At 41.4% G+C, this 13,169-nt stretch overlaps 1 protein-coding gene across 1 annotated transcript in view; it reads right to left on the bottom strand.

Annotated features, from left to right (window-relative positions):
* Positions 1-226: 226 nt before the first annotated feature.
* The window catches only part of lama2 (laminin, alpha 2), a 197,083-nt gene continuing 184,140 nt past the window's right edge, over positions 227-13,169 (bottom strand). Inside the window, exons 66-75 of the mRNA XM_069657561.1 lie at positions 9,695-9,807; positions 8,032-8,125; positions 6,688-6,783; positions 6,030-6,110; positions 5,844-5,921; positions 4,329-4,407; positions 4,104-4,235; positions 3,854-3,984; positions 1,944-2,163; positions 227-1,830 (exon numbers count right to left, since the gene is read on the bottom strand). Of these exons, the coding sequence (XP_069513662.1) occupies positions 1,670-1,830; positions 1,944-2,163; positions 3,854-3,984; positions 4,104-4,235; positions 4,329-4,407; positions 5,844-5,921; positions 6,030-6,110; positions 6,688-6,783; positions 8,032-8,125; positions 9,695-9,807 (1,185 nt within the window). The 3' untranslated portion in view covers positions 227-1,669. The remainder of the gene's footprint in view (positions 1,831-1,943; positions 2,164-3,853; positions 3,985-4,103; positions 4,236-4,328; positions 4,408-5,843; positions 5,922-6,029; positions 6,111-6,687; positions 6,784-8,031; positions 8,126-9,694; positions 9,808-13,169) is intronic.

Here is a 13,169-nt window from a genome sequence, read left to right on the forward strand (position 1 = left end):
AGGTTTATAACTGTTTTTTTCCAATAAATAATCAAGTAAAATCCTTAAAAATATATTTAAATGTGTATAAAATGTACTTACACTAAAAGAATCTGCAATCCTGTTCCAGGAATGAAGCCTGTGTGGTCCTGATTTGTCCTCAAGTTGTCACAATGCAAAAATACATTTCAGGCTAATTGTTTGATCATCATATTCTGCAGTGTAAAGAAGGACAGGACAATCTGTGTGATGCTCAAGAATATATTTAACAAACAGCTGCTGAAGCATTTTTAAGCCACACCATGCATACACTGACATCAGCGTCCTGCAGAAACCTTGTACCTGAGTGTGACGTCTCCACTGAGAGCTGATACAAGCTGAGGCTTGTGTAATAAAGTGTGGAGTGTGAAAAAACAATCGACCCCGACAAAAGTGACAATTGCTCACAACATCGTGTCTGTTGAAGAACATGTGAATTAAGATTATTAGGCATACAGCTTTTAACAGGATTTTAATGTTTTAAAAAATATATACATGTATGAATTAATTACGATTATCACTAAGCTCTGTATTTATTTACTTAAATCATTAGGTAATAACATAAATATTGGGCAATGGACCAAATGTTTTCTGTTACTGTACGGAGGGTTGAAATGAAGCCAACCTCATCAACAGTGTCAAAGTAATGGCTATACAATGTGCATTATATAACTACTCCTTTAAAGCTCCAGTTAGAGGAGTGTTATCTGGTTATGAAACAGTCTGAAATTAATTCTGATGACTCTATATGAGCTACAAAAGCAAACCAGACCATCAGTGACCAGACTGATTATTTCTATACAGTTATTTTGAATGCCTGAAGCTGCTGGCGGGGGGTAGGTGTCAGACGAAGTGATTAACTGCACGCTGCCTTTGTTTACATTTATAGGGCAAACATTTAAAGTGAGTTATACATGTGACTGTTAAAGAAAGCAGGATGAGATTATTTGTTAAAAACCACCAATTCAGCACGTACAGGGCAAAATCAGCAAAGAGATAAGAGGTACGGCTTCGTCCACAGGGGGCGCCAAAATCAACACAAACTGAAAACAGGATCTTTAAAAAAAATGTCACAACAGCCGAATTTGGGACAAGGTTTATGTCCAATCTTTCATTCTTTGTCAGTGAACTTTGTGTCTTTGTGTGAGGCTGAACATACCCTGTTCTGCCTCTGCAACAAGGAGGGCAAAGCTGATTTCATACAATCACAAATATCCCAAAATACAATTAGCTTGACTACTGTGAGCGTCTGTAACCACAATACAGGTCCTAATACTAATATGTTCTCTCATGCGAACCTAAAGGACAAAGTACAGGATGAAACAAGTTTAAATAACTTTGAGACCTCAGCTTGGAGCCATTATTCATTTATTGACCAGAGCCTTACTTTACATGGAGTCAGGGTCTCTTACTGGAAAAGTGAGTGTGTATTTTACATTGTAATGAGAAAGCTGCACCAGGTGACTCTGCATGCTGGATGCCCCAAAGAAGATGTTTTCATGTGTCTGTTTGGAGCTTTAGAGACATTACATGCTATACAATGAGATTCTGCAATGGGGGCACTGCGTCCAGTGCAGCTTTAAAAGCCACAATGTGTCCCTGTGTAGCTCCTTGGAGGAGTGCTGTGTAAGGTGAAGCTCTATGGTAGCGGTTAGGCAGCTACAGCAGGACAGGAGAGAGGCTGGACTCCTTTAATCTCCAGAGCCTTGTTGAACATCACATCCATGGTCTTAGACGCCTTGGTGATCTTCAGGTCCCTCATGCAACCACTGAAGGAAGAACTGGTAGAGAGAGCTGCCTGACGGACTCCATCTGAGAGGACGAGAACGGCGACATCTCAACTGTTAAACTTTGCCATTTTTATGCAAAAATGTACATTTAAATGTAAAGTATTGATTTATGCATGTGTTGGAAGGCAGGAATACCAGGATATCCTCCGACATAGATGGGGTCGTTGGTGTCACACGTGTTGGAGCGAGCATTAGGACTCTCTGCTAGGCTCGTCTTCCCGTCGACGACCAGCTCCACGCGGTGGCGAAGCTTCTTGGCCGTGACTGAGTGCCACTGGCCATCGCAGAAGCCCTCCCCCTCAAGCACGTGCTCGGCTGTGAATCGTCCAGCTCCGTTGTCGACGTGGAAGAGCAGCTAGAGGGAGGGGAAATGGAAAATAGAAGAGAATGAATATACTTCATATTATTTTTAATTTAACATCAATCTATAACTATATATGTATTTTTAATTTGTACCCACATTATTCTGCCACATTTTTTAGCATACACCTGCATATAGTAACGCAATCTGCCAACTTAATGATTAGAATGAACTAAAAGGAATAGTTTGACATTTTAGGAAGTTTTTGGTTTCCTGGCCAACAGTGGATGGGAAGATGGATGGGAAGACATTCAACTAGCTTAGCTTAGCACAATGAATGGAAACAGAGGGAAACAACTAGCCTGGTTCCTTCTAACCATAACAACATTTGCAGACTATTTGCCCACTAATGAACGTATTATACTGTGATCCCTTTTGTTTAATCCGCACTCAAGATTACTTTTAGAAAACTGGGAATTATGTAAAGAAACATTTCTTCGCTGGAAAGTGATTAGAGTCAATAACTTGTGCAGCTTATAACCTCCCACAAAATGGTCAGTTGTGCATTTTTGTTTCATTATGGATTAAACAAATGTGATATAGCATGGTAAATAAGTGTTTTTTGTCATCATTGGACACAGCCAGTCCGGCTTCTTCCCCGTTTCCAGTCATCTTGCGTCATTATGTAACACAGCGGCACAACGCACCCCCTTCTACATCCCAACCGGGTTGATGTACGCCCAGCCCCCCGGCAACGAAGCCTATTTATAGGCGCATTACAGGCATCAAGTTTAATTCTGCACAAATAATGACGATATTCAAAATATTCAACAGATCACAACCGTGCATTCGAAACTGAAACTACACTGCAAGAAACTTAAACACATGTCGTCACTTTTAAAGAGCAAAGGAGACGAGTGAGGGCGAGGAGGAACGCACAGGCAGACAGGCCCATCATGAGAGAAGAGAGGGAACATGCTGCCATATATACAGCCCATTAAAGAAGTTTAAATTACAATCACCAAACATAACATAGCGGTTACAGTAAAGTAAGTAAAGAAGAATTAGACTGACACATGCACCGGCTCAGAAACAGATCACGTGGACAAAAAGCAGATCCACTGGAGGATGTTCAAGTGAAAAATCCCACTTGGTGAAATAAATACACCGTTACATTTTCCCACACATGCAGCCCCTAGAGGTAGCTTGTGCACCCCACTTTGGAAATCCCTGATGTAACAGACTGACATGAGAGTTGTATGAAGTTTTTATCAGATTTTTCACCAGAAAGTAAGTAAGTATATTTTACCGAAGCCATTAGCGGACATACATTTTATGTAGTCCGTTTTCCCGTGATAACGAGTTATTTCTGGTCGTTTTCTCGAGATCTCGATTATTTGATTATTGAAATCTGAAAACCCAAACAGAGCTGGTTTTCACATTATGATGGATTAATGTGGCCCATTATCTCAGGATAACAAAGCTGTTTTTCTGGTGATAACGGGATCATTGTCTGGCGACCAGCTGGTCACTGTGATATCACAGACCAGGACATGCCATGCTGCCATTGCCAGCACTAATGTGGTAAGTTGAGCCTGTTTCTATGATAATGTGATAAAAAAGTTGAGAACAACCGGGTTATCACGGGAAAACGGACTAAATACAATGTATGCATGCATGTCCGCTAAAGGCTTCTGGAGTATTTGGCAAAATATAAAACCATTCTTTAATAATTGTTGCACACCTTGCCCTGGACGATCTCCAGTCCCAGCCCGTCGTTGGCTTGGTTACTGACGCCCAAAAGCACTCCATTGGTTTTACTGGTTCTGAACTCTAAAGCTATGGACACGTCCAGACCCACTCTGTAAGAAGAGACTGGACAGAGTTGGAGAGAGAGATTATTGTGCATGTTTAAAACACACAAATGGGTCCGTTAAGGGTTTGCTGGGGTAACACTGGATGGAAGCAAGCGACTTGTCACTGTCTCATCTCACCTGCTTTCAGGTAGCCTGTGCCGTCAAAGTAGGTGCCCGTCTCCGTAGCTACAAAGCATCTTCCTACCATGTGGCTGGAGAAGGGCGCGGCCATGTCCACCTTAAAGTCCTCAATGATATTTTCAGAGCGACCTGTGCAAAGAGGACGAGAGAGAGGGGAGGTTCATAGATTGGAGACAAATGCGAAAAAAAACAAACAATTCTATATTCAATGCAAGCTGTTACCTGTAGCCGATGCCTTAGTGCTTACAGGACCACCCACCATCCTAAAGTTACGGATACATCCATTGATGCTGTAGAGAATCTAGGAACAGGAAATGAGAACTTAGGTTCAATCTAACTAAAGTATTCAAGAACACCCGTCAATCAACAATCCCTCCATGGAGACAGAGCGCAGCCTGTCAGATCGAGCTGAACCGCTGAGAAATACTTGTATGCCTTAGCTGAGTGAGAGGACAGTGGATAGTGACATGAAACAGAGAAAGAGTGTGTTGGATGACATGCAGCAAAGGGCAGAGGGTGGGAGTTGAACCCGGGGCCCTCACTTTGAGGACTGTAGCCTCTGTACATGGGCCGCGCACTTTAACTGCCGAGCTTAACAGGCGGCCCAGATGATTATTTTAGTGCCCCATATTTGCCAGAGTGAAAAGGTATTTTTATCTTGTTTTGGCTAAGAAGTTAAATACTCAGATACTTAAAATAATATTATCAAATCACCAGGTTAGATCATTACTTAACCTTACAAGCATCGAAACAAGGGCCTGCAAAGCTGAGCTGAAACCTCTGCTTTGTCTGGCAGAACATTAGTATGTCATTATGTGTCATTATGACAAAGTGTTCCTGTTCTTCCTGCTGAGGCCTCACATCTTTTTGTCTGTATCCTATTTTACCTTCTTACTAGTTCAGTTTTCCTCTTTGTTTGCTTATAAAACTTGACCCTGTCGGTGGTGCATCCTTACACATAAATAGTCAATGGTCAATGCACAGCCATGATACATTTACCCTCCTGTGGGGGCCGGACTTAATTGCGCTCTGTCTCTAGTGTAACTGCAGATAAATTAACTGACAGAAATGGGCCCCAATGCTGCACCAACACTTACTTTGGACATTAAAGTAGTAATCTCAAAGATTTTCATTTAAATAAATGTCTGTTAAGTTACTGTCTATCGCTGAATGAGGAAACACAATGGTGATTGAGCCTATGGCCCACTGATACTGCATGTGGAGTATTACGGACTGGGTGTCACAAGCGGCGCCCAGTTAGTGACGCATTTTCCATCACCCAGCAGTGGTTGGTCTGCCAGAGAGGGTAGGCGGAGCTAAGCGGCTGCTTTTCCGCTCTCTGCAAGTGTTGCGAGTAAACAGTAATCTACTATGGCTGAACAAACAAAGAAAAGATGGATGACTACAGATACAACTTCAAAAATAAGTGAAAATCCAAAGAAAAAGAAACAAACTCGACGCTCAGATGAAGCAAACAGTCTGAAAAGGAAAGCGACCGTCAGCCAGGAAAATCAAGAGCTACAACCGGAGCCGACCGTGGACGTCACACATGCAGCACTGTCTGGATATCTGGCAAGTGTGCTAAAGCAATTACCGGATAGCCAGAGAGAAGGAGATAACCAGTTTAATAATCTGTTCTTAGTTAATTCTTACATAGCAATCAGACTGAGATGAATAGAAGAACTTAATGTAAACAAAATTTACTTGAGAGAGTTGTGTTCTGTGTGTTTTATTTACCGGTCCTATTCTCTTGGTGGTGTAGTTCTGTGGTAATCCACCGACATACACCACTCCCACCACGTCCAACAGGTCAGCCTGTAAGAAGCAGAGCGCTTAATAAAACAATAAAAACAATCTCTTAGCGATGTAAGACATTTGTTAAGAAGCGCGAGTCAAGAGGTCAGAATACAAAAGATACTGCACCTTCTTTGGACTGGTCATCTGTTTACTGTATCTCCCATCGACGAGCAGGAGCCCTCTCTGCTTGGTACGACTCACACGGATCTGAAAGGAAATAGGAAGAAAGAAAGGCATGAATAGAAACACGTGGCATAAAAGAAAGGAGATGAAAAGACATGAACAGGAAGCATAAAGACAAATATCAGGTGTGGGAGGCCTAAGGAGAGGACTGAATAGAGAAATGCATGCATCTAGAGATTGTTATGTTGTTAGTCATCACCATCTGTCACTTGACATTTAGATATTGTGTCTTTAATAATGTAACTAAATGGTTTATTCTACTGAAAAGGTCTTATTTTGCAGATAGTAAAGAGGCCCAAACCAAAAAAAAGAAACACGAAATGGTAAACAATTCTGTATCAAATCACGTGTTTCCTGTATGTCTGAAACAGATTGTCAGAAATAAAGAAAAGACCCTCAAAAAGTTTGAGAAAATAACAACTTTTTTAACCCTTCTAATAAAGAAATGGTCTAAAAAAGGGTATTTAAAAAGAATCTATAGAAAAATAGTCAAACAAGTATTTTCCAAACAAAAGACATAACAAGGACAGAATGTGATCGAACTTCTCTCCTCTCATGAATCAGACACAGCAGGCAGTGAAAGGCTGAAGATCTGTCCTACCTTGTGCCAGTTTCCATCATTGATGGAGAAGGGGACGCAGGCGGATGTGTTTCCATGGCCCAGATCATAACCCAGACAGACCTGTCCGTTCTTAATCTGCAGGAGGAGAGAGAGAGAGAGGCGCAGGGTGATGATGGAGGAACGACAGGGTTAATATCACCTCAGGGAAACAGACAAACAAATCCAGCTGCTGTAGAGCCTCGGTGCACAGGTAGAAAACACAGAGGAAGAATGTGGAGGGAAATAAGGGAATATATGTTCATTTTAGATGTTATATTTATGTGAGTAGGTTTACTTTTCAGATATGTTTATATTTAGTTATATGTTTATATGTTTACATTTTAGATTAATATATTTGAGGTTGTTATTTATTATGGCTGTAGTGCTGTAGTCACATTGATAACGCCACAATTTCCCAATTTGGGATCAATAAAGTACATCTCTCTCTCACTCTAGTTTTTGCTGAAGTGTTTGTAACTGCTGTTATTCTGGTGCAAGCACAGCTGGAGCGTTGTTCAATTTGGGGCGTTGAAAGAGCATCAAAATACTTAGTTAGTGCTCTAACTGGGAATCTACACTGACACTGTCGCATCAGACGAACGTGCGCGACGGCAGCATCTATTTTGCAATCTACACCGGCTGCGACTACAGCAAAGATAACTCTAAAGGTAGCCAATGGTAGTTGAGATTCCTGGCCTTAAATAGGGGTGGCAGTGAGGCCAAAAAGTGTACAGTCTGCAACAAAAAGAAGAAGACAACTTTACAACCAACTTGTAGACTTCTTTCCTAATTAATTAATTAATTCTGTATATATGTAGGATGTAGGAGTCAAATGAGAATGAATAATAGGATTGGTTTACCCACATGTTGAGGAAATGTACATACTCATTGCTCTTTTAACTTTATCTTGCCTGCTCATCTATCAATAACTTCAATAGGGAACTGAAATCATCACATAGTTTAATATGGTTGGTTGTGGGCATGTATTCACATAGCAGTCAATGTCTTTCTACACTTCACTGACACGCAGGAGCGGGGAAAAATAGACTTGATGCAATGGTTCTGTCCCGGCACACGCGTGTAAAAGAAATGCTTCAAATACGTTGCCGGTGTAGATTCCCCATATGATGCAAAATAAGGGTTAGTAAACAGTGAAGATGTTACGGTGGTTAGGTCTGGGTTTGTGTTCCCATCAATGCTGATCGGAGCCGAGGCGATAATTACCCGGGTCTACTGCAGAGTCATTTGACCCGGGTCTGAATGCTTGCGCTGGTTTTTTGACCAGTGGGAAAGATGCTTAAGCGTCCAATTTACAGGTTATATAATGAGTCAGTAGATGGGTACCTGTATGGTAACAAAGTCCGCATGGTTGATTCTCGCCATGTAGAGAACGAGACCAGAGTCCTCCTTCGTCCTCAGGTCGAACTCCAGTACGAGCCTGAGACACACAAACAAACACGCCTTACATTTTGTCTGTTGATTTAAAAGCCTGAAAAGTTCTTCTCAATTAAACAACATTGTAATGAACTTATTAAAGCTCAGTTTAATTTCCCAACCGAATGCAAAACATGCAAAACACTTAGTATTCAGTAAAGCATAGCATGAGGGAAATTGCAGTTTTAAGTGAGTCATTTGAGTTTTTTCACATTCACTTATTGATTATTCATTAAGTAACTTTAAGATCAACACAGTAAATAAATGTGCCAACCCACTGCCTTAAACACACACTTTATATATTTATTTGTATTGAATTTTCATCACTTTGATGTTTCTGTTCCTCTGAGTTTCTTTGTTTTCAAGGTCGGGTCACTGATTAAATATTAATGGAGGATGTTTCCCTGGATTTTGACCTGCTGAACAACTGCGTAGGTAGACATCTCTTCCCGCCCAAACCATCACTCATGCACTTCCTTTATTTATTAACCGTGCTCCACAGTGTGGGCTCTGTGATGAGAGCTGTCAAGACAAACAAACACCCACACACGAGGGTCAGAGTTTGTTGTGTTGAAGATGCTACATGTGAGAAGGATATAGCTCCACATGCAGACGTGGAATCAAGTTCACTTTATTTGAATTCTAACACTTTATTCTCCATTGTTTTATTTTATAACATCTCAGAGGCAAATATTAAGCTTTTATCTGCTACTTCATTTTACAACAACATCTAGTTACTTTACTGATAATCTCTATTTACATTTTAAAAGTAGTTTTCTTCTGCTCTTGAGGACAGACCTGACAAAGCTTCATTTTTGACTTGGCAAACTTAAGACTCGTTAATTAAAGTCAATCACAAGAAAATCTGTTCCTTTTTCAGGCTCGTACCGCTGAAGTAAGCCAGAATGAAGCCTCTGTGTAAACTGAGACTCAGCAGAAACAGATGAACGGGCGCTCCTCCGGGGGATTTCATGAACTAAGAAATGACACTTTTTATTTTGCAGACACCTGGGCGGCGAAATTCACTTCACTTTTGACCTGAACACACGGTCGCTTCTTAAGTTGCTAACTGGACTTTAAATACAGAGCACGGAAAAGGAAGGCTTGACTGGAAGGCGTTTAATACTAACCGCTGGCTACACGCCCAACATATACACTGTTTCACTGTCTCCAGAGGCTTTATTTTCCAGACGATTAAGTATATTTTGTCTCAACGCTTTTTACTTTTACGTGACACTTTTAATGAAAAGACTGTTACTTGTAAGGCAGTATGTGGTGTTTTTAGATTTCAGTATCGCTTGTTTTATCTGCAAACTTTTTCCACCACTCTACTTCTGTTTATATGATCAAGATTATCACAGTAATATTTATAGTTCTAGAATTGTTGTATTGATTTATAAATTGACACTGTCATTGTTACTGTATTGTAACTATTAGTAATTAGTCTGTTCTGTGATGCAGGTGTAAAACAACTTCCACTGTGATCATCCTGAAATCACACAAATCAAAAAAAAAAAAAGGCATTGATCCACAAAATGAAACAATAAAATGATCATGTATCCTGAATACGAACCTCTCTCTGACTTTGGTGTCGTCGAAAGCGAAGCTCATGTGGCTGTTCCTGGTCAGTCCGAACTGATAGGCCTTCTCCAGCGCTGTCGGGGCCACAGCTGATGCACAGGAATCCTGCAGATTGGACGTAACATGTCAGAGACGCTGACAGGGTTTCACTGCTCCCATTGCCTCCTGTCAACAGGAACCGTAACACCTGAGCAGAGTACATGTCCATCACACTAATGGGGTTTCTGCGTGTGATCTGCAGGGACCTGGAGGGCAGGTCGGTCACTTCGGGTCAAATACATAAAGATAAGTAAGTGAGGCCTGTATATGTATTAATTGATATAGTCTCTATTATTACAGGTGAAATTACCGTACTATGTGTTTCAGATGGTCCCAGTTAGTAGCAGCATATACCCTTCTTATATTAGATGAGCATTATTGTGTCTAGTACAGTTGTACAGGATGCAGTTCAGCAGGTGACCAGAGGGTGTCAGTGTTGTAATACAAGTCAAGGCATCCTATTTGAAACTACATTGTGTATCTGCTCAGGTTTTTCTTCTCTCATCCGCTTGCCTCATCTTTATTCCTCCTCTCTTCTACTCCTTATCTAAGTTTTCCTCTCTTCTCTTATGTCATGTCTTCCCCCTCTCCTCCCATCTGCTACCACTTTCTTCTCCTCTCTCGTCCTTTTCTCCCGGATCTCCTTTCATCTCACTTTGTCACATTTTTCTCTTCCTCTTATCTTTCTTCTCCTCTTCTCATTATATCCGAGTCTCTGCTTTATTGTCAGAAAAACTTCAAAAATCATGTCTCTTCTACCCCTCTTTTCTTGACTTCTACCTGTACTTTCTACTGTCTTTGTTATCGCTCCTCTTCTCCTCTCATCCTCTGTTTTTACTTCTCTTAACTTCTCCTGTAGTGTTCCCGCTCCTTCCACCTCCAAACCTCCTCTGTCCTGTCTTTTCTGCTCCTCCTCTTCCCTCCCTGTTCTTTCCTAATCGTTTACCTCCTACTATTACCTACTTTTGTCTTGTCCTCCCATGACTTTAAGCCCCCTCCTCTTCACAGTCTCCCTCTTCTTTACCAAGTTAATTTTCTATGTCCTCCTTTCTCTTCTCCTGCTTTTAGGACTTGTTCCACCTCCCCTCTCCTCCCATCTCATCATCCCTTTATCCTATTCCTTTCTTCTCCCTCTTATCCACAGCCCCACTTCCTCCTCTTTTGCCTGTTTCCTTTTTGTCTCTCACCTCCATCTTTTTTCTCTCCTCCATCTTCTCTACCGTCTTCACCCGTTCGGCCCCATTTCCTACACTCTCCTCGCCTTTTTTCTCCAATCTTGCTATATCTCCTCTCTGGGCCTCCTCCTTGCCTCTCTTGATCCCTCTCATCTCATATTAGGTAACAAAGCTGCTTTACCATACCTTCAGTGTAGCGAGGGAGAGCATCAGACATTTGAGCGTCTGCGTGTGTGTGTGTGTGCGTGTGCGCGTGTCTTAATCTCCCCTCCTCTCTTGTTCTCTTTCAAGTGAAGACATTCCCCACACCGTGACCTTGCTTTGTTACAGCTGACACTCACCTCTTATCGCTTTCTGTCCTCATATCCGCTCCTCCTCCTCAACCGCCCTCTTTTTTTCCCTTCCTCTTTCTCATTCTCTCTCTAACCTAACAAAAGGGGAGATGTCACTCGCTCAGAAGCCCTCTCCTTCCCTCTCCTTTCATTCTTCTCCCGCTTCCTCTCCTCCGTCTTTCCATTAAGCCAACAAAAGGCCGTCGCCGCCGCTCTCGCTCTCCCTCTCCTTTCCTCCTCTTCCTCCCTCCATGGCTGCACCTTTTCTCTCCACTTACATCTCTCCCCCCTCTGTCTTCTTCCTCTTATTCATAACCTCTCCCTCCCTCTCATCCCCTCTGCGTCTTTCCATTAAGCTAACAATAGGAAAGACGGCCCTTCATTCGGAGCGGCTGGTCTTTGGTTTGGAGGTCACAGCAATAAAATCAGAAGTCATTTAGTCGGGATTTTGTGTAAGTGTGTGTGTACAAGACTTAAGTGTGTGTCACCACTCCTGAAAAGTCATCACTCTGGTTTTTGTCCTTTTCAGTCAGGCCACTGTTTCGGCCTCTGGTAGTAATTTGCTTTAACTTCAAATGTTTTACAGTAAAACTAAAAGATTGTGTTCCTTAAGATATGTCACTGGTTTATTGCTTAATAGTGTTTCAAACTTTGGTCGTAAAACAATAAAAGCTTAAGGCAACTAATACTGCAGATGTAACAGCTGAACAACTGCACAACCATCCTCTCTCAAAACTCTGGAATTAACAGTTTATTCAACTGAGTTTTATGTATTTTCTTTCAAACATTTTGCTGTTTTTAGTGTTGTAATTTTGTAGTCTCGCAAAAATTTAATCTTTTCTTGTCAATTTTTGTTCTTATTTTCCGTGTCTATGTTCTTAAAGAGCAGCTCCAGTCATGTTTTAAGAAATATAAAATGCTCTGCTTGAAATAATAAAATGTGTCTGAAATGTTTTTTTTCTGAAATATACTTTTAATTACCTTCAATCCTCCAAAGGCATCTCCTCTTTCTCCCTCATTAAAAATTAGTGAATCTGCATAGTCCCCGCCCACTATGCAAATTTCCAACTGCCCCCTCCGTCGCGAAAACAAAACACGTCTCTGCCATCGTTTAGTGGCAACTTGTTGAAACTCAGCTAGCTTGAAATGTAGTAATTAGTAGTAGTAACGTTAACGTCAGTAGTCAGAAGTGAGTTTGTAAAAATGACGATGACGGTTACAGCTGGCTCGCGCATCGCCAAAGTGGTTGCCATAGGTTACACATAATGATATGCATAGCGTCACCCCGTCCATTAACAGGATTGGCTCCTTAGGTTTGTGACGTCTCAAACCTGCCAATCTGAAAGCGTGTTGTTCAGCCTGTCCTTGGTACACTGCAGTTTAACAGCAGACAGGCCCAGCCATGGAGATGACTGCTGATGTTGTCCCTGATATGTCTTGTAGCACATGAAGAACACCACATGGAGATGTTTACAAGGTTAAACGCTTGATTTTCTCTGGAGGCGGTCGTTAAAGGCAACTAATGCTGTGGATGCAACAGCTTAACAACTGCACAAAGATCCTCTCCAAGCCCTGCCTACCAAAACGTTGACTGATTTTTTGTCTTTGTCTTTGATTTTGCTGCCTTTAGTGTTGGAATTTTTTCCAACACTAAAGGCTCACAAAATTGTATCTTTTCTTGTACATTTTTCTTCTTATTTTCCCTCTCTGTGTTCTTAGATAAAGAACTTGGGGCTGCACGTTAGTATAAAAGGTGCTACATAAATAAGTTATTGAGTTGAGTTGTTGAGTTATTACTATGTGAACTAATCACCTGAAAATAAAGAGCTATAATGTTAGTCAGCACCTGTGTGACCTATCACAAAACTTCATTACAAGAGTATCTTACAACAAGGCTTTCCCTCCTCCAAATAACTAACTA

This window comes from Semicossyphus pulcher, unplaced genomic scaffold (assembly GCF_022749685.1).
Source record: "Semicossyphus pulcher isolate SPU_LCO1_2020_fin unplaced genomic scaffold, fSemPul1.0.p SCAF_11, whole genome shotgun sequence".
Classification (NCBI taxonomy): domain Eukaryota; kingdom Metazoa; phylum Chordata; class Actinopteri; order Labriformes; family Labridae; genus Semicossyphus; species Semicossyphus pulcher.